The sequence below is a fragment of the Odontesthes bonariensis genome, chromosome 23 (genome assembly GCF_027942865.1).
Source record: "Odontesthes bonariensis isolate fOdoBon6 chromosome 23, fOdoBon6.hap1, whole genome shotgun sequence".
NCBI lineage: Eukaryota > Metazoa > Chordata > Actinopteri > Atheriniformes > Atherinopsidae > Odontesthes > Odontesthes bonariensis.
The window spans coordinates 17,293,707-17,317,045 of record NC_134528.1 but is presented as its reverse complement, the minus strand read 5'-3'; the positions used below and the strand labels follow the sequence as shown (position 1 = coordinate 17,317,045).

The window sequence follows — 23,339 nt, the reverse complement described above, 5'->3', positions numbered from 1 at the left end:
GCATCTTGCTGTAGATCATCTGAGGATAAACAGCAGGGGTGTTGAATTGCACCACCTACAGGAGAGAAGAAGTAAAAACAGTTCAGAGTGAAGGCGCACAGAAGAATTGTCAGTGTTGCCACCTACAAATTGTTAAATTGTATGCAGGTCTAAAACAAAAAAACCTTAAAAAAATCTGTGAATGCTGGTCGAACATCACTAAGTGATTTTGCTGTAAATGTGTGAGGGAGTTTTGTATTGGCCAAGACACTCTTCAAACATTGAATTTAAATCTGAAGTGTCTTATCTCGGTTAAATACATTAATTTCCCATCGGTGAAATTACATACGTTAGTTGCAATTCTGCACTGAAATCTAAGCCCTGAACAAGCTTCAGGGTTTGTGCAATGACTGCACAGATATATATTTGCTCTGAGTTGGTTAAACACTTGATAATCACATTTATATGCCATCAACTATTTAAAAAAAAAAAAAATAATAATTTTTTTTAAATGTCTCCTTTTTTTTTCTTTTTTTTCCCCCTCCACTCTGCAGAGCCATGACAACATTTACGATGATCCCTATCAGCCAGAAGTTGACTCACAACGAGAGGCTTTATGCGGAGGAGGCGGTGTAGGAGGAGGAGGCGGTGTAGGAGGAGGAGGAGGAGGAGGTGGTGTAGGAGGAGGTGGTGTAGGAGCAGGTGGAGGAGGAGGAGGAGGAGGAGGAGGAGGAGGTGGGGGAGGTGGTAGACGTCGACGAGGCCGAGACCACTTTGCCACCATCAGGACCGCTTCACTGGTCACCCGTCAGATCCAAGAACATGAGCAGGGCTCGGCCCTTAGAGAGCAAATGTCTGGGTAAGGTCACGGGTCAAGGTTTAGTTTTCATTCTTCACACGTTGACGTGCCGAGGGAATGACTTTAGTGACAAAGTTACAGCCTTATTCTATAAAGTGGCAGTATTGATAAATGAATAAAGAGTATAGATAACAAAGGTTGTGAATTGGTGCTGTTGTACGGGCCGTGTTTTGCTTTAAAATACAGAGAAAACAAGTTTATTTGTAGAGAACTCGGTGTGCTTGTGCTTTGACAGGGACTTTAAGGACCCACTTTATGAAATCTTGAAATAAAAGTGACACTTCTAATGATTAATTGAAAAAAAAAAAAAGGCAACAACAAAGGAAAGCTTGTTGGAAGTTGATTGACATCGATTCATTCTTTTTCCTCGCAGTTACAAGCGAATGAGGCGTCAGCACCAGAAGCAGCTGATGGGCCTGGAGAACAAGCTAAAAGGAGAGATGGATGAGCACCAGCTAAGACTGGACAAAGAGCTGGAGAATCAGAGGAACAGTTTCTCAATGGAAGGAGAAAAACTGTCCAAAAAGCACCAGGCTATTGGGGAGAAGGAGGTGAGCTAGCAGAAAAATTAAAACATGGGTGATAGCAAAAAGGAGACTCGTGAAGTCATCAAACATATTTGTTGAACGGAAATGTGAGAAAAAGGCCAGAGGGAGAAACAACTGTACTGTTGTGTTAAAATAGTCTGCTGCTGCAATTGAGGACATCTTGGTTTGTGCTGCCTCAACTCCTGTTTCATGTTAATGCCTGATTCTTCAGACAAAGGGAGTTCTGACTGAGGAGAAGAAGTTCCAGCAGCACATACTGGCCCAGCAAAAGAAGGAGTTGACCAGTCTGCTAGAGTCCCAGAAACGGCAGTATCGACAGCGCAAGGAGCAGCTCAAAGAGGTGCTACTGAGTCATTTCATGTCAACAATCAGTTGTAGTGCCATACAAATGTTTATTATGCGTTGCATTACATACACATCAGGTTTTTAGAGAGGAAGAATTTCCAACTTTCCATTTGTCTGATGTTTTTTATCTGACGGCTTAGATTTACTTCCTGTTCTGCTGCGTAAAACGTATCCTGCGTCATAATAACATCATGGAACTGCATTGATCTGTCCGCTTGATATCAGGACAGTGGAGCCAGTACTGAACCTTTTCTCTGCTCTCAAGGAACTGAATGAGAACCAGTCAACACCAAAGCGGGAGAAGCAGGAGTGGTTGGTGCACCAGAAGGAGTGTCTGCAGCAGCTGCAGGCAGAGGAAGAGGCGAACCTGCTGCGGAGGCAGAGGCAGTATTATGAGCTACAGTGTCGCCAATACAAGAGGAAGATGCTGCTGGCGCGCCACAACCTGGAGCAGGATCTGCTCAGAGAGGTGTTTTACAGTTTTACAAACATAACTTATTAGAGTTCCAATTTATTTATTTATTTATTTTTTTCAGTTAAATTTATACCTTGAAAGGCACTTAACCAATACTTCCAACCCTACTTGATTCCCTCTTCTTCGTTACCATCTTTCCTTCTCCAGGATCTAAACAAAAAGCAGACTCTGAAGGACTTGGAGTGCGCCATGTTGCTGCGTCACCACGAGTCCACCCAGGAGCTGGAGTTCCGCCAGCTGGGCTTAGTGCAACGTACGCGGGCCGAGCTGATCCGCACGCAGCACCAGACCGAGCTCACCAACCAGATGGAGTATAACAAGAGGCGTGAGCAAGAGCTGCGTCAGAAACACGCCGTGGAGGTCCGCCAGCAGCCCAAGAGCCTCAAAGTGAGTGAGAGCACCCAGAGCGAGGGGTCTCCTGAGGAGAGAACGAGCCAGTCGACCGAGGGTCCGAGCAGCAACTGGGGCAGTGAGGAGGGGGCGGGAGAGGTGGAGGACATGGAGGGTAGTGAGTTAGAAAAAGAGAATGAGGCGGTCATGAAGGATGTGCATGATGCTGGGGATGAGCTTGATGGAGCAGTGGTAGCATTAGGAGATGATGAAGTTTATACAGAAGGAGAAGAGGAAGTGGAGGGAGTGAGGCTCTCTGTAGTTGACAGGAAGTTTGAAGTAGATGAGGAGGACAGAGATCGAAAGGGAAGTGAAGGCAGGGATGATGAAGCTGATGGGACCGAGGTGAGGGAAATAGAGGGAGTGCAGTGGGAATATGTAGAGGATGACGGTAAAACTTCACACGATGAAGAGGAGGATGAGGGCAGGGGTGTGGCTGATGGTTGTCCATCCGAGTTCATCTCCCCGGAAAAGAGACGGCACCGTGAGCGAGCGATCGATGAGCTATCAGAGTTTTACTTCGCTAACACTCCAGAGGAGCTGGAGCCCGTTACCTTGTCGCCTCCTCCCACCCCTCCCCCTGCCCAGACTTCCCTCCCCTCACTCTTTTCTCATGCCATCTGCCTCCTGCTCTCCCTCTCGGCTGCTGCTCAGCCCTCCAACCTCACTTTGCTGCTGCTCTCCATCTTTCTCCTCTCTCTCCGTCGTTCGCCACCCCTGCCCTCGGTGGCCTCACTTATCCTCTCCGCTGAGCTCGCTTTCTTGGCGCTCTTCTTCTCATACCTCCTCCTGCGCTCCTGCTGCTCCCTGTCCCTCTCCACCTTCCTGTCCTTAAGCCTATGGGCTGCCGGCCTCTTCAGTTTAGGACTGTCCCTCAGTTTGGGAATTTACTACATCCCCATGATTTTAATCTCAGCCTCCTTCCTTAGCTCTCCCTCCCTCTTCCTTTCCCTCTACTTGGTTATTGTGTTGGTTGTCAGGCCAGCCCGGGACTTCTTCCAGCACGCACCCCGCAAAGTCAACCGTTTGTGTATGCGCATCCTTTTCCGTCTGCCGCGACCTCTGTTCGCCATGTGCCAGTCGGTCATGGGCGGAATGGCAGAGCGAAACCTTTATGAGATGTTCCCCAAAGCTGGGCGCAACTGGGGTGTGCGCCAGTCCAAAATTCCAGTTCCCCTGAAGAGCTTGCCGATAGAGTGTCAGGCTCGCTGCCCAAACACCTCTCACCTGGCCAAGGGCCTGCTCTGGATGAGGCGCTTCAGTGGGCGGCCCCTTGGGGTCCTGGCAGACTTTGCTAACACCATAGTGATAAAACTGGCCAGACAGGTTCTCAGAAAGCTGCCGCTCAATGTTCGGATCAAACTCCAAACTCTGGGCCTCTTAAAGGAGGAGATCCCCAGCAGGTTGCCCCGACTGCTCCCCCGGGAGGTCCGAGAGAGGAGGCAGAAGGAGAGGAGGAGAAGGGAGAGGGAGCGACAGAGGAGGGAGGAGAGGGAGCGGATGTTTCGTGAGGAGGCGAGATGGGAGTGTGGGTTGAGGCGAACTTCATCTGGAAGGTTTGTCAGGGGGAAAATCCGGCCATGGAGATAGCAAGTATTGTGCCGGTGATGTGTGCGCGTGAGCTTGCAAATGATCACGCTCTGCATTCCTTTATTCAACCATTACTTGTCTTTTTGGTTTGGGCCCACCTTTCTTTGTTGTCAGATAATTCCCAAACTGGTTTGTGGTCACATTTCTGAAAGATGATTCTTATTTAAGCTGCACACATGTACATGTGCATGTGTACATCCCTGTGTGTGTTGGCTGAAGTGATTTTTGGCTGCAGAAGCTTATCCAAACATACACCTGTGTGCACATAAGCCATACTGTTGAATCAGAAGGCGTTTCAGACTTGAACAAGCAGTTAAACCCACACTTGCTGTACCAAACCCAGTGAAGTTTTTACATTTTATTATTATTGTGCTTTTTGTAAAAGTTCCTTGAGTTTCTTTATTTTATTATTTTTGCTCTTAATTTGTAAGACAAATACTTTTAATGGTTATTTTTTAGACCGTTTTTGTGCAATCTTGTTCTTCTGTTATCGTGGTCTTATTTCATAGAGTTCACTGTTTTCTCAGTGCCTGGAACAAATGTTGCAGTGTTGCGCGGCTCCATGGATAGAATTCCACTCCCCTTTGCTGAATACTGTGAAAAAGAAAAGGAGACTCAATCATTTCACTAACATCACCCTGAACACTAGCTGTCGGTTTGTAGGAAAGTGCAATAACCAACTCGGCAGAAATATCTTGGGCCATTGTGAGATGCTGTTTGAAGCCAGGTGAAGAAATGGTGGGTAGAAGGTCTTTGTTGGACTTCATATAATCAGCTGGAAATGTAACGCCTAAAAAAAAAAAAAAAACTAGTTTGCTAATATAGATACTGGGTTCAATGTTTCATGATAAAGCTGATGAAAACCACCATCTTTTCTATTCTATATATGCGTTTTTTTATTGCACTTTATGCAATAATCTTAGGATTTACCGTGTAAACTTTTCCCCCCTTGGAATCGAATAAGAAGAGCGCCCACTTTCAACCGTTTGCACACATGTCCGTCTGTTGTGAAGCAACGTATCCCGGATGAAAAGTGGGGGGGAAACGAGGATATGCCTTAGAGTAGTAAAAGTATAATATAATGAAAACCTATTTAATGTTTTAGTGAATTTATTTTATATGAAGCCATACAGACAATCTTTCGAGTCGCGCTTAAAGATTGATTTTTTTTTTTAAAAAAATAAAAAATTTTAAACTACTGAATGTGAAAGTGAAGACGGAGCAGCTCCCCGTCAAATGAAGAGAAGCGACGTATCCGGTTAACCATTTCTTTTGTTTTTAAAATGAAAAATGGATACCAAACATAAACGGGTCAGTTCCGGTTGTTTTCGTTACCTGTTAATCTGGTGGGACTTTTTTTTTTGTTTTTTTTAATTCAAGTGAAGCCTGTAAAACATCAAGACTAAACTTACCGAAGCTTTCAAACGTGTTTTGTTCACGTGAAACCAAAGATACTCGGTCACAAAGTGATGGCAGACGAGCAGCGACCCCCTCTGTTTTATGAGAGGCTGAAACCAAAGCGTTTTTTTTGTTGTTGTTTTTTTTTCAAAGTGGCAATTTTTCGGACGTATCTGCGCATCATCTCTCGGTTTAACTTCGGCAAGACAAAGACGTTACTCGGTAACGCCGAAGTGCTCTTACGAGTTGAGCTGATTTGAGATGAGGTCAAAGGAACGGAGATGCGAGAGACGCTCGCGGGCGGGATCAATCTGTGTGAAAATCTTTAAGGAACAAAGAGCTGCATGTTGGGGGAAATTTTGAAGCATTATGTGGAGGATTAGTGGGTAGAAAAGCTCAGTCTTGACTGTAAAATGACCCTGGAGAAAGGAAAAAGTAGGGCACTGTTGTTGGTTTTTTTTGTTGTTTTTTTTCCTTTTCAGTCGAGCTGCATTTAAGCAGCCGAGCTCTCAAAGAGAAAGTCTCACGCAAGCGTTTGGTTTGAATGTAACTTATTTGCCATTGATTTACATTTGTGTTCTGTTCAGATTATCTGTTCCTCTGTATGTTTACATGTTGCATTCTCTTTTGTTGCTACACTGTCTGAGTGCTATATCATCTTAAGTTTTTTTTATTTTTTATATATATATATATATATTTAATTTATGCAGTATTCATAAGAATAGTACTGCATTGCGACGTTTTGTCGTCCTCTTATGCTCATTTTAGCTGCATGGGTGTTGGCAGACTGTGTGCTTGCAAGCATAAAAAAAGGAACGTTTTTGTCCTATAGATTTTTTTATTTTTTTTTTCTTTACACAAAAATAAATTCTTTTGTGTTTAAATCATCGTCTTGTCTGTTTTTATGATTTTCCATTATTGACATGTTTTACTTTTTTTTTTTTTTTGTGACTTTTCTGTCAACAGATCCTGTTACAGACCTTTTTATCTACCCTGATTCTTTTTGTTTCCTCACACATATCTGTTGTCGTCATCTGTCTCCAACCTTCTTTTCATCTATCATCCACCAAATATAACATAGCTTCTTTGACCCTTGTTCTCTCTATATGGTAATTGTGCAAAAGTCTGGAGCTGCCCTCTTTTTTTCCTTTTTATATTGGCAGAAAAACAGGAAATAGACGCAGCAGTTCATTGAAATCTGTGCAAACATCCATGTGACCCACCCCTATACTATAGAACAGCCTGAAACCTCTTAAATGAGCTTTCTTGTCATTTCTTCAAGTAGTCTTCAGGAATAGTTCTCTCCATTTCTGAAGGATATAACTTTCATATACTGTTCCACTGCTGCAGATGTCAACTCTCCTCATTTTTCTGCACACCGTGCAAAGATGTATTCAATCAGTGGCTTTTTTGGGAATCGCATTGTTGCCTGTCAAACTGTGTCGTCTTGGGCATTTTTACCAATTCTGCATCTTTGCTTGGTAGAACTTTAAGGTACAGTTTCAAATGGATTTTTCGCTAAGTTCTCCGTTGACACGTTTTCATTGAAATTAAGTGCATTTTCACGCGTGAATAATTCATAGGTCAGTAACAGAAAAGAAAAAAATCTGGACTGAAAATGAGTGAAAAGCTATCAATGTTCAATATGAAACTTTGAAAGCCTGGAGAACTATTGCTCGAGACCACTTTAAAAGATTCTGAGTGAGTCTGGCTGTTTAGAAGTTGGATGTAGAGAAATGATGGCTGGCTTCAGAGATTTCCACAGTGCTATGTGGTAACGTTAGCCTTGAAAAGTGGATTTTCTTTTTAAATCCGGATTCTAAAGGCCTGAGGATGTGAAATAAACCAATAGGCCTTTGAATTTTCTTTTTTTTTTCATTCTGGGTCAGCTCAGTGCATTTCAAACCTAAACAGTAAAGACATTCATCTGTTACATATTGCTGCAGGAGAGGACCCTACCCTGTTTGTTTGATTACAATTTGCAAATCCTGACAATATAAATTGTTCTCCAGGAAATTTGAAACTCTGTAAATGTGTAGAGCTGATGTGCAGATTTATCTGATTTCTGTTGGACACATTTTCAAGTCTGGTTTTAATTCTAATTCTACTGTTTTGCTCTACAGTTTTTTGGGGTTTTTTTTAAGGTAAAAATCATAAAATATGGTGAAATAATCAGTCCAAACCAGAGGATTCAGTCACCACAAGGGCACCTAGAGAGGGCAGTCTTACACTAACACCCATGCTGCATTTCTCTAATGATATTTTATCAAATTCAGCCTTGTGGTTCGTAACATTTTCTTCTTAGCAGACAAATGAACATCCGTGAAAACATGTCTCTGTGTTATCACCTGACAGAATTCTTAAGTAAAACATAACATTAAGTTAAACATTTTCGCTGTGTAAGTGAACAGTGATTCCCCCACAGTTCCATCTTTTCAACAGAGTACTGTTTAAAAAGTTCCCATTTCACAGCCAAATAGTCATGACACGAGCAACAATGCCCGTTTAAGCTAATGTGTCCCATCAGGACAGCGTCAGTGTAGTTTCCAGTGAAGTAAACCTCTTCGACTTTAGCCGGAATTGTTCCGGACGGCATCGGCTCTGTTGCCTGATCCCATCAGCCCAAATTGCCAGTCGCAGCAGCGGTGTCTCTTCAACTTTGTTCCCACTCTGTGTGCTCCAGTACTGGCTTTGTGTGATTGCAATGTGTTGGTATCGCTTCTTATTACTGAGCACTGACCACTGTGAGCTCAGAGAAAATGCATAAAATTCTCCTGAGAGAAAAACAAAGATCAAACTATTTGAGAATATTTGTGAGGTTTAGAAGGCTTTAAAGTTCAGATTATTTGAACTCTCTGCTAAAGCTAATGAAATCACAGCAGTAAGCCTGGTTACTATCAAATGTTTGACATCCTTCCTTTTGAAAGCACGCTGTGGAAAAAGTCACCCTTCTCTTGCTTCTCACCATCATTCATTCATACCTAAAACCACTGGAGCACTTTAGCCCAGCTGCTTCCATTTCTCTTCTCTCTCCTCCAGTCCAAAGAGCTTCAGATTAAGCGACAGTTCCAGGACACCTGTAAGATCCAAACCCGTCAGTACAAGGCCCTGCGCAACCACCTGCTGGACAACACGCCCAAGTCGGACCACAAGGCCGTGCTGAAGCGGCTGAAGGATGAGCAGACTCGAAAGTTGGCCATCCTGGCCGAGCAGTATGACCACTCCATCAATGACATGCTGTCCACACAGGCTGTGAGTAAGGCAAGGAGACGATGTTCACATCACACTCCGCACCACACCACCACCGCCGTGCCTGGCTCGGAGGCCGCCCTGCCTGCTTCCTGCCTGCCTCTCCACCCCCCCGCTCACCTGCCAGCACTCATCCCTGTGCTAAGCTCCACCTAAACTCACACCACCCAGACCTATAGCTAATGAGCCGTCCTGTTCTGTGAAACTGCTCTTCCCCTGAGTCTGCTGGAAAGATCAATCGTTTTCTGGCCAGAACAAAATAGGGTCGAGGACAAACTTTAGAGTGCAGCGGAGGCAGCCGGGTCTAAGTCATCAGAATAGGAACACTGATATTCAGAGAGATAATGGTACAAAAAGGACTCGGACTTGATCTTTAAAAGATCCTGTTCAGCAGTGTGCTCGTTTAAAATTCACTCTTCACTTCATACAACAAATGAATTCCACAAACACTTAAATTATCTCTCATGTTGCTTTCACTAGAACATATATTCAATGCAGATGTATTACTGCTTTGACCAAAAAACGATTGCAACCTGAGACGAGCTTCATGCCTTTCATCGCGCCCTCCAATGTATGTTTAACAAACCGTTATCACCACTGTCACTTAATAAGTATTTAAGCCGGGGTCAAAATACGCCCAACAGCAAAGCTTTCTCTCGGGCCTCTTCTGAGACTGACCATTACATTTTTCCACATCATCAAAGTCACGGTCTTGTCTTCGTGGCAGGGCTTTGTGTCACAGCTGGAGTCAGTCGCATAGGAACAATGCAATACCCGTTCGGAGAACAGTTTAGCATTAGTTGCGATTAGCTATGATTAATTAAAACCGCACATGAGTAAAGTTGAACAATATCATAAACCCAAAATGGGATTCATGCTCTCCACAACTCAACAAGCATTCACTTGTGGCTCAAGTGACTACTCATTTAGTTTGAAATCAAGGCCCCGAAAAAGAACAGAGCAGCAATACACAAGCAAATATCAGGCTTTTAAATGAATGAAGCATAGTAGGGAGAATATGAGGGCAGACAAAACGTCTCCTCAGTGACATAACCCTCTGAGCGACTTTGATTACCTCACATGGCAGCTTGCCACGTAAGCCCGGTAAGCCAAATCCCCACTGCCCTTATGCGCACATGCACTCATGCTGTGGGTAATGTCAGGGAAGGTTTACTGCTCTCTGGTTGATCTGAGGTTAGACAAAAATGTTTTTAGATCTTTGAATGAAAAACGTATTTTGTGACACAAGACTTAATCTGTGCCCAGGAGTCATGCTGTAGGACGGGCATCAAACACACCATTTCTTTTTTCACTGTTTGTTTTCAAGCTTAAAATGATAATTGTATTCATCAGTCGGATGTGCTCCGGAGCTTGGAATTAAATGAATGTATACTCAAACAAACATTTATTTCACCCTCTTGGATACAGAACATGAAGACACACGCTGATGAAACTCAGACAACATTAAGCAATCTGCTGCTCACACTACCGATTTTCTCCTCTGCTCTGTTATGCATCTCCTCTCTCTTTTCTCTGTCCGACTTTCAAAACTTCTCCTCCTTTGACCTTGTCTTTAACACTAGCGTACATGTTATTACCCATTCAGCTGTGCCAAATCCAATTTTCATCACGTTTCCCCCCCTTCATCTGCCTCTTAGCTGCGATTGGACGAGACCCAGGAAGCGGAGTACAAGGTGCTGCGGATGCAGCTGCAGCAAGAGTTGGAGCTGCTGAACGCCTACCAGAGCAAGATCAAGATCCACACCGACACGCAGCACGAGAAGGAGGTCAAGGACCTGGAGCAGAGGGTGTCCTTTCGCCGGGCCTTGCTGGAGCAGAGGGTTAGAGTTCTTTGGCAATCACCTCTTTGAAAGCAAAGCACCTCAGAATGTAGTTCGGAAAGGTGGTGAGTTTTAGGGATTCATTTGAGCTAATGGAAAAGACTGCAAACTGGATTTTATTCATCTAAAAAAGTGAGGTGACACTGGACTATTTTTTTTTTCTGCAAGTCTTTCTTGACAAACTTACAACTGTCCACAAAAGCCTTTTTATTTCTCAGCCTCTGACTAATCTGGAAACATGATTAACAATAGGAGAGGTCAAACCATAACAATTATCGGCTTTGCTTTTTTGTTTATATACTTTTGTTTTTATTACCAATATCTTGGTAATAAAAATGATTACCAAGAAAATGATGATGAAACACTCATGCCAGGTCGGGCTTAAAAGAAATGCTGAGTCACGTTGATAATGACACTGTTTACATATAAATGATAATCGTGTTTTAGAGGTTCATAATATAACTTTGGGATCCTTACAATACTTGCATTCATTAATGATCCCAAACCTCATGTTTTTAGACCCCACATACAAAAGAAGAGGAACACCATGAAGGGAACAGAAAAACCTCCCAAATTCTTGACATATGCTCTTTAATGCTTTTTTTCCTAGATCGAGGAGGAGATGTTATCCCTGCAGAACGAGCGCTCAGAACGAATTCGGACCCTCTTGGAGCGGCAGGCCGGCGAGATCGAGGCCTTTGACTCCGAGAGCCTCCGTCTGGGTTTCAGCAACATGGCACTGACGGGCATCCCCAGCGAAGCCTACCCCAAGCAGGGCTACTCCAACGCTCCGCCCTCCAGCTCCCGCTCCGCTGGCCATTGGAGCCATGGCATGCACCAGCAGAACGTGCCCTCGCAGCAGCTCTCCCGCCGCAGCCACAACAGCAGCAGCAGCGGCATCGGCAGCGGCGCCAGTGACCGCAGGAGCGAGTCCTCCTCCTCCTCCTCCCACGGGTTGGTGATGGCCCTAGGGCACGGAAGGGATGGGAGGGAGGTGCACCATTCATCCCGCTCTTCTGCCTCCTCTTCCTCCTCCTCCTCCTCCTCGTCTTCCTCGCACCACCAGCGCCACCACCTGCCCCAACACTACCACCACCAGAGCACACCCCAGCTCTACCGTGAGCGGGAAAGGGATCGAGACAGGGAGCGGGAGAAGGAGAAGGAGAGGGAGCGGGAGTGGGCCGGAGTGCGAGGCTCAGGCGGCGACCTGGCCCACCCACACCCCCATCCCTTCTCCCATCACCTCCCCTCGCGCTCTTCCTCTCAGTCCCTGGCCATATTGCCTCCCCCACCACCTGCTCCTCCCTCCATTTCCGGCCCATCATCCTCTTCCTCTTCCTCTTCCTCCTCGCAAGGGGGGATATACGGTGGTGGCGGGCTGGGCGTGCGCGGAACACCCAACCTGATGGCCCTGAGGAACAGCCCCCAGCCTCTTAGGAGGACGGCGTCCGGCGGGGGGCCAGGAGGCTCTGGGGGCAGTGACGGCGTCCTGAGCCGAAGCACCTCCGTCACTTCGCACATCTCCAACGGCTCCCACCTCTCCTACTCTTAGAGAGCAGGAAGAATATCAGACACAGTGGTAGCGGCAAGAAAAGGGGGTCATATAGGAAGGTAGCTATCACAGGTTGCATCTCAATACTCTCAGCTTGTCACCTTTCCTTCTTTCCTAAACCAGCTTTAACTCTCGGAATAGTTGAGATACAGGGGATTTAGGGATATCACCCTTTTCTCTTGACGCTCAGACATCAGCTGCAAAGAAAGGGCAAACTGACATTATTGAGCTGCACTCTGCCTCTTTAGACTCAGGGTGGGTTTAGAGGTTTTCTCCCATTCTCACAGGTACAAAAGAGGGCGGGAGGAATGTAACCACCTGTAATAACACCGGATTAAGGTGACATTAGATTAAAAAAAATATGGTGTTTCTGTGCAGTGTTTTATCTTTGTTACAGCCTGTATAAAAGTGAGCTGGGATGTGTGCACAGGGGTATAGTTAGCCTTTATTTCCTCCGACAGCTGCAGAGCGTGAGGGGATGGCGGCCGTGTCTTCTTCTATGATGTTCTTTGCTGGAATGGAGAAAGAGAGAGGGCATGGGAGGAAAAAAGGGAAGATGATGTTTTGTTGCGTTGTGTATGTAAATTGTATTTAGTCCGTAGTGTCCAGATATTATCTAGCAAGCACTCGTAAATAGGACTTCAGAGAGAGAAAAGGGGGAGAATCCAAAAGAAATACTGTTTACTTTAGCCTCCAACCTGTTGGAGTTTAGAAAACACTTTTTATTGATTTATAACTACTGTTTTGTTTTTTTTTTCTTAAATGTGTAAACAAAACACACACACACACACACACACAAGAAAAACAAAACAGGTTGCTTGGAACGTCACCAATGCCTTCAAGCGGTTCTTAAAGGGATGTCATGCCGTCAAAGTTTTTATTTGATGACTGCAAGAGGATTTCAAACCGAACACAGATACACAGAATGTCTGTAAAGTCAAGAGACTAATTTAAAAATGCAGAGGGCACGTGGAGAGACATTTGTGTAGACATGCATAGATACGTTAAAACAAACAAAAAAAAGCTTTCTGGCATATTGAATATCTAAACAACATAATTGTCTACAGGAGTCACTCCAATGCATGAGATAGATGTACAAAAAAAAAAAAAAAGGAAAAAAAACGTATTTGTAAAGCAAAATGTACCGTATCTGTCCAAGTTTCACTGGCATTTAAGATCACGTGTCCCAGATTTTTGACCTTCCCTGTACATATCTATGGAAATATTAAAAAAAAAAAAACGAAAACAAATCATTTGCTTTTATAAACAGACAATGATAGTAATTTTTGATATATTCAAATGAGTATTGAGTTCATGATTTAGAGTAACAACTCCAACTGCATTTTCTATAGGTGTCAATATTACCATAACTAGCCTAATCCTGGTGTATGTTTGTTGTTATAATGTTCACATTTTTTTTTCTTGCGAGGAGCAAAGGGGCCCAACTTTTACTGTAAAAAAAAAAAAAAAAAAAGCTGATAAAAATTGTTGCATTGTCAGGTGTTGTATCTCTTTAAAGATATTAATGATTATTAATAAGGGATTGTTAATAATTGTTAATGGTTTATGTATGTGTGTCGAGCGGTAAAGTCTAGTTAAATTGCCACTTTTGTGGACATCAAAACTAGAGAATTTTAAAAGACACTCCTGCAACGCCCCACTGCTCACGTGAACTCTGACCTCTGGACTCTTCCTGATGAAGAAAAAGAAAAAAGAAAAAGATTTGGCCACTGGAATGTAAAAGCTGCTTTTCCTTTGTATCTACTTTTTTGTGAGTTCAGGATTAAGTTGAGTATCTGACTGCCGAAGGATGCAGCATGCAGGCAGCTCAAAAAGCGCAAAAGGTTGGAAGAGTGTTGCAGAAGTAGGAGTAGAAGAAGAAGAAGTGACAGGACGGGCCCCGACTGAGCTGCTGTGCTCGTGCCCCCCCTGGTGGCGGCCCAGCGGCAGTGACCGCAGCAGCCCGTCCGCATCAGTCGGTGTTCGAAAGAAACTCCTGAAGCTCGTTACCGTGAAGGAAACCGGAAATAACAGGATTTTTTTTTTGTTTGTTTGTTTTATGCGGTTTTAACTTTTTTTTTTTTAAAGTAGTATTTTAATTGAAAAAAATTGAAAAGAAGAAGTAAAAAAGATAATCACCCTGCTGTTTGTATGACTCGGAAACACCAGCTGAAGGCAATTCCCTGTATAACCTACTACTTTCTGCTTGGTTGGACTATCAGTGCATGCATGAAAACTCCTTGTATAAAACAAACTAAGACTGGCGGGTTCGGGAGTCTGTGTGGTTGGGTTTTTAGACGGGTTGTTGTCAGAGTAGGGGGACTCCTGTCCCTGCATCACACCTGGAACAATGACGGAGGAAGCGAGATTTTTTATTTTTTATTTTTTGTGGGGGGGTGATGCTTACGTCAAGTAGTTCCAAGCTTGCGGAGGGGAAAGAAGGAGGGTTCAAACTTGCGTTGGAAAGAAAATGGGGTGTTTTAAAAAGTAATTAAAAAAATAAAATAAAGACAATAAATTGATATCAACACATTCACAATTGTCTTGATTTGATTTGCTTAGTGCAAATTTCGTTATTGTTAAGATGTTTATTACTGTATGAGCAAGCCCTAAAAGATGTTCAAATGAGCTGGTAGCTGTTCTGATGAATGACGCTTGATTATTTTAGTTTATATTCCATGACTCTAGGAAAAGCTCTTTTTTAACTATTTTTTTTGTTGCCGTTGTTGTTATTGGACAGCATCTATATGACTAAACCGTGGCTTTAGGAAACAGTGAGAAGCATTTCACAGAACTATGTACAAACATTATTTGGCAGATGATCTTGAGCCTTTCACACCGTTTCCAGAAAACAGGACTTTTCACAAAACACTTCACGAGATACAAAGAAGTGAACATCTAAAACCACTGTTTTCTGAAACGCTGCATTTTGAAAAATCGGGTTTCTGGGGGGTTTTTTTTCTTCTCGTGGCGTCTGATTTTTTTGTAGCATTTTTAGTTATGATGCTTTTTTTTCGCACCGAGGCCCCTTTAAGTTTCTAATCTTTAAAAAAGCACATTGAGAGCCTCATCACATATAAGTGTCATCATGATTATTTGCAGGCGCATCGTTGTTGACAGTCATTCTCATCTATTGTGTGTGCATCCTGAGCTGCTATTCGTCCTGTACTCTAACTGGCTCTGACATCATTACTATGGTCTGACTGGGAGGATCTGCGCGCACTGCCTTTAAGATGCGTCTGTCATCTCTCCGTTCATGGAAAGTAATTCCGGCTGTTTTTTTCCGCCGAGCAGGTCTGCTCAGTACAGCCCGGTCTGAGTAGAGGGAAAAAAAGAAAAAAGAAAAAAAAAGAAAGGGCTGGCGTGCATTTAGTGTCGGCCGAAAAAACCAGGAAGGAAGGGGAGAGGACGAGCTCTGCGCGAGAGACGGAAATGAGGGGGGTGTCCAAAGAAGAAACTCTATCCCTTTAAGAGCAAGTGGGACATAGCGGTGCGAGAAAAGGAGAGGAGGGGGAGAAGAAAGAGGAATTAAAAAAGAAAAGGAAGAAAGAGACAGGGAGGGAGGAGGGAGAGCGGGCGATAAAAAAAGAAAGATGACATCCTCGCAGCTGAACGGCCGAGGTGGAGCGATAGGCTGCGGCCCGGCGAGAGCGCCGCTCGCCGGGGTCAGGGCTTGAATCCAACATCGAGGCTTCGACAAACACCCGATTGGCCTATTGGGGGAAATCGGAAAAATAGATGCATAAATTAAAAACAAAGCATGAGCTGCTGTGCTACCAGATGCGTGTGTTGTAACTCATGTTTGTACTCTTGCGTAAAAATGCATTTATTTCACGTAGATTGGTCTGTGTGTACTGCTAAAGTGTAATACTTCCAAGATGCGTTCTTTTGGGGGATTTTCCAAGTAGTTTTGTTGTGGGATACTGCGATCTGGTCAGATTAGTGTGAGAATAATTAAAGTTTAAAAAAAAACCAACAAAGTCCAAGAGAAACGGGCCGTTTATTGGACTTGGCCTGCTCCACTTCTGCCCGTGTACCGCAGCCTGCTTTAGTCAACAGCTGCGTGCATTTTAATTGACAGCACCAGGCTACCTCAATGAGAAAAACATATTTTTGCAGACGGCTTTATTCACGTTTTTCAAGAGAATCCAGAAGCCCGTCGCTGCAGGACAGGCGACTGTTGGCGCCTCAATCGTCGGTGGGCCGATCCGCAACATGCAAAGGTCGCTCTCCACGATCTCAATCAGTAGCTGACTTCATAATCTCCATCACTGTGGCGCAAAATGGATGCTGCTTGGAGCAATTTTCTCTTCCAGGTAGGCTTGTTTTGGGCAGGCATTGCGGGCCTCTTTTCTCTCTTCTCACACCGCACATTTTACCCCACACCGGCCTTTTCAGCAGTGTTGTCCAGCTGCACTCACATCTTGTGTTTCTACGTTGCACCTCAACAAGATAATGCTGTGACTTGTGTTTACATTTGGTGATGGCCTTCTCCTTGCCTTCTCCAGAGTACTCCCACCCAAAACCAAGTGGACGGGAGCCTCCAATCAGAGCTCATGCAAGTGCATACGAGCTCTCCCCAGACCCCACCCACAGAGCACATTGCACAGCCTCCTTCAACTGTGGACACCACTGCTCTCAGTGAGGAACCCCTGCCAGGTGAGGGACACTGCACTCCTCTCCTCTTTGCACCTGTGGAGCTCTGAAAGGCTTTAAAGTTTAAATGGGATCATCCGGTGCCTGTTCTAAAGTCAGTCAGGTGTCAGAAACCCAGTGCAGGCAGGTGAAGAGACAGGAAGACGAAGCTAGAAAGGCCTGAGCGGTTTTAATGAAATCCTTTCATATAACAGTTTTATCTGATTAAAGTAAAAACGTAAATGGGGAATGGACTTGTATCAATGAAGCGTTTTACTTTTCAAAAACCCTGTGTTGTTAATTAAACCTTATTGAAAGTTCACATCATCCATTTTTCTTTTGCCACCCCATAGATGGAAGGTGCAGAATTGAACACTTTAAGTATCCTCTGGTCTTTCTTTATGTTAACATCAAGCAACTGTTGCTTTAAAACCGATTCAGATAGTGCTGTGATGCAGTCGGACTGCAAGTCGTGTCGAGGCCTGAAACTAACCTTCCTATTCTCATTATTAGGTTTTTCACTGAATATGAAATGTTCATACATCCCAGTTTCCTGACACCATCAGAGTGCAATAATTAGCTGTGGATTAGTGTTGTTTGGACTTGATTAACTTCATGATGACATTTTTTTTGGACGTCAAAAACGTCTTCTATAGATGAATTAATGAAGAGCTGCTGTAGTAGCAACCAGGCCGAAAGAAAACTGGAATCTGTAGGAGAACCCATTGGATTCATTTATTGGATTTATATATTCAACCTGCAAACCATGTACAATTTTTCCAGTATCTCTGTTTTTCATTGTGGTGCCCCTTCAGCCACTTTGCCACCGTGATTGCTTTTACTATTTTATTTTTTTCTAAGCTGCGAGCTCTTTCCATTCACTTATTGGTGAGCGATTTCACGTCCACTGGCCAACAGTGTGCTGCGTCATTCATTGATTCTGAATTGCCTCGGTCTGCTGAAAACCACCACGAAGTTTAGACCTTGCAACACTGTGCAGGGTGACGGCTAGAGGATCAAATAATTGAAGAAAGAATCAAAATCTAGTTAGTTTCTAATCATGAAAACAAAATAACAAATTTGGTTTTCTTGTCTTTAGAATAATCTGTTTGGTGCTGGTGGAATCTTATTAAGATCTTTACCATAAGTTAACATTTAGTAACGCATTCTGAACGATTGATAAGTTCATTTGACTGCTTTCACTTACTCTTTGGCTTTTAGGTGACACTAACGAGTCTCTTTCTGTCTTTTCTCCCGACTCCCTGGGGTCCAGTGAAGCCAGTGTCCCGGCCGGCCCGCGCGCAACACATCTGTGCCATCTGCAACAAGCAGTTCAAGAACAACTACAACCTGCGGCGGCACCAGTCGGTCCACACTGGGGTACGCATGAAGGACAGGGCCAGAGAGCAGGCGGAGGGAGCAAAGGAGGGAGCAGCTGGCCAGGTGGTGGTGGCGGCAGCGGCCCCGCTGGCGATGGCGGTGGGGGCCGGAGGGAGGACGGAGAGGCCCACTGTTCCCCTCTCCCTGCTGCACCTCTCCGCGCCTCCCCCTCTCGCCCCTCCCGGCGTGCTGGCGGGCGCCCAACAGCCTCTTCTGGGTGGTCAGGATGGTGAAGGGGTGGCCATGGCAAACGTAATGGCTAGTGTTAACCCTCATGCTCCGCCTCCTGCTGCTGTCGTCATGGCCACAGGGGCGACAGTACAGGTGGGTCAGGGCCTTGTGGAGACGGCTGTCGTCAACCCCAAACCTTCAAGCATGCTGTTTCTTAAGCTGCCTCATCACAAGGAAGTTTAAACCACCTTCTCCGAAGCAGTTGCCGTGTGTCAACCTGCATCACACCGAGTTAAATTCTCCTGTGTGGTCAATTCTGTTTCAGCTCAATGATCAGAAATTGGTTTTGGGGCCAGTAAAATCCATCCCAGTGTTTGGTACTGGTCCCCAGTTTAAGAAACACTGTGCTCGAAGCTCCCCCCTCGCGCTCCCCTGCATGTTCTCTGTAACACAAACCGTGTGCAAACACAAAACGATGGGCAACTTTACTTATCCAAATCAGTTACTTAATCAGCAGTTATCTGTATACATTTGCATGGTTTCAACAAAAATAAGGGAATGTTGAATGGCTGACAGTATGTTGTCGTGTAATTGGAACAAATTCTGTGTTGAAACTCTTCAAACCTAAACTCTGTAGCTTGTTCATCTGCTTGTTTTTGCCTCAGCGGCCCACAAATCCCAACCCAAATCCCGTGAGGAAGAACCACGCCTGCGAGACATGTGGCAAGGCCTTCCGAGACGTCTACCACCTCAACCGCCACCGCCTGTCCCACTCGGACGAGAAACCTTTCTCCTGTCCCATCTGCCAGCAGCGCTTCAAGAGGAAGGACCGCATGAGCCACCATGTGCGCTCGCACCAGGGTGGTGTGGAAAAACCCTACATCTGCCCTCACTGCGGCAAGGCTTTCTCCAGGTAAGGCTGTGGAGCAGTCGCACAGCACCGAGATAATCAGAAAACAATCTTCTTCTACTCTAACATGTCCCACTGTCCATCTTTCCAAAGGCCTGACCATCTCAACAGTCATGTCAGACAGGTGCACTCCTCAGAGCGTCCCTTCAAATGCCCCGTAAGTCACACTTCCGTTTTACTGCATGTCCTGTTATCTTCATTTATCTGTATCTTTAGATGGTTCACACCCTCAACCCCTTGACAGAAAAAAAAGTCACATAATTATTGTAATTCCTTTTTTTGTACCCATAAACAACTCTGTTGCTGTCACGTCATACATAAGAGTTAAGTGTCTGCGTGACTTCTGCTTGACTGAATGTTTCTACCTTTCCTCAGACTTGTGAGTCCAGCTTTGCCACGAAGGATCGCTTGCGTGCGCACATGATTCGTCACGAGGAGAAGGTGCCCTGCCACATCTGTGGGAAGCTCCTGTCTGCCGCTTACATCACGGATCACATGAGGGTGCACAACCAGTCGCAGCACCACTCCTGCCACCTCTGTAACCGCAGTAAGTACACATGCCCTTTTGACTGGCTCGTTTACAGTAAGTACAGCACCTGTAAAGTCCCAGTACCCGTGGAGTTCACAAGTTATGGAGCAGACTCTGTTTTGGCTAAGCGCAGCTCCTTATTCAGGTCACAACGCGCTGCAACTTCACAGCAGTTCCAAGTCTGGAGAAGGTCACCGTCCCTGAGTAAAAGCACCAGTTATCGATTTTGCGCCTTTGCTTTTGCATTGATTGAGTATGTGGCAGCACACGTATCTACATAGATATGAAACAAAACAAGAATAAGAAAGATAAAGTATCAACAATATAAAGTAAAAAATATTAGCAATATGAATGCAAAAATATAAAGAAAAGAGTTTAAATCACTACTACACTCAGTCGTGATCAGAGGGGCTGGCATATGGGTTTTGTTACATTCAGATTGATCTGCGTTCACCAGCAAGAATGTGTTATATCCTGTAAATCAATTATGCTGACATTTTGAGATCCTGTTGGTAGAATTTGTTTGTTTTTTGATTGCCTTTCACTTTACCTGATTTGCCTACATTTCTAATATGAAAGATCAGACTTCTTTTTGATCGATTGCCGCATCTCTCCGAAATGACTCCTGGCTCATCTGTCACCCATCAGGTTTCACCACGCTGACGTACCTTCGTGTTCACGCCCAGAAACACCACGGCCAAGAGTGGAAGGAGAGTCCCGGGGGCTTTGGCGGCACGGCCTCTGGTGGTGTTCTCGTCTGCCAACTGTGCGGCGTCCACTGCAAGACGCCCACTCAGCTCCAGGGGCACATGGGCACCCACAGCAACAACCAGGGTGCCCCGAGCCCCGTCACTTCTAATGTGGCTGCCAGCAGCTCTGTCTCCCTTAGCAACATGGTGTCGGCGCCCACCGTCTATGTCACCGGTAACACAGTGGTGGACCTGCTTGTCACAGACTGCTCTAGCATTGCAGCACCACAGTCCCACAGTTAGCGCTCAAGAGCTAACCCGAGCCCCTGAGCTAAGGGTAAGGTGAGAGAAGGTGGAAGTTACTTGTAGATGCGAATCCGGTTTCAATTTATGACAAGTTTAGGTTTTGACAATGAAGAGCATTATCACCAATTAGCACTCGAGGGGGGCAGTTTCACCTCAGAGCTGGAGAGAAATGGAGCACATGGGAAGAGCCGCAATATTGGACTGAAGTTGTGAAAAGAAGGACTTTCATGGCTATGGCAGGTTCACTGACACTAATGACAAACCTGGATGTGCAGCCTAGATATTCCCGAAAGCTCTTGTTTATGTACGACTCCATTGAAACTGTGGTTTTGTGAGCATCTACTGTACTCCTCACCCCTCTCTGCCCTCTCTCTCTCTGCCTGTCCCTCCCCTCAACCCTTTGGCATTGGCTGCTCTCTGCAAGTGCACCAAGTACTGTATATGGTATCTCACACCAGCTCTGATCTTACCTCCATTTTTTGCAGCTCACCAAGAATCCATATGGCTCGCGTGAAAGTTGCAGGGAGAGAATAGCTTTCAGGAAAAAGAAAAGAAAAGAAAAACAAAAAAGAAGAAGATAACAAACATTAGAAGGGAAGTTGTGTGTTTGGTGTTTGGGTGTGAGTGTAGGTTTGGGCTCCTCTCGCATGTTTTCTTTTTTTTTTTTTTTTTTTTTTTTTTTTCCCCACACAAAATGGAGATCGACGTTTGATTTGAAGCTGTAATGTTATGTCACTAAGTCTTTACTAATGGGATGTTAATTGATCAGGACAGAAGACCATACTGTACATGCTGTGGAAGGTATGAAAATTGTGGGATGTACGTGCTCATTTGTTTCCTAAAGGTACAGAAACAAAAGGAGAGTTGTCTTGAGGAGCATCACGCACCTTAAATTGTTGTTGGATTCAGTAAGGATCAAGGTTTGAGCTTTCTTGGATTGTCTTGCTCTCAGTCTTCCTTTCTGGGTCTGGCCTTTTTTTAAAAGGAAAAAAACAAAACAACAACCATAAGAAAACAACTGCTAATCAACACTTCAGCTTCTGACATGGCAATTATTGCACCCGAGTACTACCTTTTGCATGAAATCAAGCTAGCTCGGTCATGCTTATTGTTACGGAACTGTCACAACAAAAAGAAAAACTCAGCAGTTCCTCTAAGTTAGTTAGCTGTAAACGATGATATTTATGAAAGTGTTGCTTTTATTCAGACGTTTTTTGACATTGTTTGCCATTCATTTGATTGTAACTGCCATTGCCATAGTCCTTTGTTCTCTCTATGTACCAGTCCAACGAGTGAAACTTATGCGTTTTAGATTTTAGTCATTCAACTCTCTGTATAGCACATGTTTGGAACGCCAGTCTTTGTCGTTCTGCATCACGTAAAGAACGGTCACTCGTCCAGCGGGTATTTCAGTTGCTTTGAGTTCTATTGTGAGTGATGTGTGGTGTCGAAAGGGCTTAAAAAGTCGCAGGTCAGGCAAAGAAGTTTAATAGGAGTTGGCAACACCACTTGGTATGCTGTAAACAAATCCTGGTTTTGTACTGGAGTGCTTTTTCAGTTTTGTGTTAATATGTTACCTTCAAATTTGTAGGGTTGTTTCTTTCCCCCTTATCTTTCATTTTTCTTTCTTTCTTTCTTTCTTTGAAAATGTGTTCTTCCTGTTGAGAAAAATTAGCGATTTTATTCCAAGTTAATCTTAGGTTTTCTTCATCACACTAAAAAAAAAAAAAAAGAATAATACCTCTACTCTAGGATTATGTACAGCTCTTGTGATACATCTTAATGCCTTATCGTACTCAACTGCATTTTAATTCTTTTATGATAAAATATTTCAAATCTTAGTCATGGATTCATTAAGAATATTAATGGGATGTATTTATATTTATATTTTTATATTTCTCAACAGTATGCATGTCTAAAAGGTTGTTAGAGCAAAAAAAAAAGAAGAGAAATCAACGATGCTTACTACAGTCATAAATATTGTTTTTCTTTTTTTTTTGTAGATGAAGTAGAGATCATGGTATTATTTTGTAATTTGGACAATTTAAAGTAAAAAGAGTAAACAGGAATTGTCTTGTGTGCTAATCATTTATTCACCGACAGCAAGAAAACTTGCAGCGTCGGCTACAGAATACGAAGACTGACAGACTGAAAGTGTCAAAGACGGAGAGTTAAAAAGCTCCATTTGCAACAGTTTAATGGTCAAATCACCATGTGTTGGGATTAGTCAATACATCTTAGGCTATACGTTGATAAATGTTAACCAATGGTGACGTCAGTGCTTGTGCGACCATATTATCTGGAATTAACGTGCCTTGCTCTCACCTTTAAGAGAGCAGAGCAGAAACTGTGAAAGTGCTTTTAGTGACAAGATCAGGTTCCTATTTAAACCCATTTCATTCCAGTCCTACCTGCTGATGTAAGGCGCATCTGTCCACCACCCTGGTTCATCAGCTGCAGGACGCTTTTGGCTTTGGTGCGTCATTCCTTTTT

The 23,339-nt window shown here is 44.2% G+C and overlaps 2 protein-coding genes across 4 annotated transcripts in view; both read left to right on the top strand.

Moving 5' to 3' along the window:
- taok2b (TAO kinase 2b) overlaps positions 1-14,752 on the top strand; it is a 28,163-nt gene extending 13,411 nt beyond the window's left edge. Inside the window, exons 13-20 of one of the 2 annotated variants that reach the window (XM_075457455.1) lie at positions 534-838; positions 1,212-1,389; positions 1,598-1,726; positions 1,997-2,200; positions 2,354-2,593; positions 8,624-8,836; positions 10,492-10,674; positions 11,285-14,752. In XM_075457455.1, coding sequence (XP_075313570.1) covers positions 534-838; positions 1,212-1,389; positions 1,598-1,726; positions 1,997-2,200; positions 2,354-2,593; positions 8,624-8,836; positions 10,492-10,674; positions 11,285-12,226 — 2,394 coding nt within the window. In that variant the 3' untranslated portion in view covers positions 12,227-14,752. Of the gene's footprint in view, positions 1-533; positions 839-1,211; positions 1,390-1,597; positions 1,727-1,996; positions 2,201-2,353; positions 6,434-8,623; positions 8,837-10,491; positions 10,675-11,284 lie in introns of those variants that run through there. The other variant, XM_075457454.1, reaches the window with a different exon arrangement.
- Positions 14,753-15,434: 682 nt separating this feature from the next.
- mazb (MYC-associated zinc finger protein b (purine-binding transcription factor)) lies at positions 15,435-21,532 on the top strand. 2 transcript variants are annotated; one of them, XM_075457456.1, is made up of 7 exons: positions 15,435-16,542; positions 16,735-16,885; positions 18,135-18,565; positions 19,078-19,325; positions 19,416-19,479; positions 19,698-19,869; positions 20,500-21,532. In XM_075457456.1, exons 1-7 carry the CDS (start codon positions 16,510-16,512, stop codon positions 20,841-20,843), a joined length of 1,443 nt encoding a protein of 480 aa, XP_075313571.1. In that variant the 5' UTR covers positions 15,435-16,509; the 3' UTR covers positions 20,844-21,532. The 2 variants fall into 2 exon arrangements, with proteins under 2 accessions (XP_075313571.1, XP_075313572.1); XM_075457457.1 differs by having other exon boundaries at positions 15,440-16,542; positions 18,135-18,241.
- The last annotated feature ends 1,807 nt before the right edge of the window (positions 21,533-23,339 follow it).

Bases quoted from the DNA above. Each gene is read 5' to 3' on its own strand.
- mazb (XM_075457456.1), top strand. From the start codon at position 16,510: ATGGATGCTGCTTGGAGCAATTTTCTCTTCCAG. The intron at 18,566-19,077 runs GTGGGTCAGGGC...TTTTTGCCTCAG, and splicing joins CCACAGGGGCGACAGTACAG to CGGCCCACAAATCCCAACCC. The intron at 19,480-19,697 runs GTAAGTCACACT...ACCTTTCCTCAG, and splicing joins AGCGTCCCTTCAAATGCCCC to ACTTGTGAGTCCAGCTTTGC.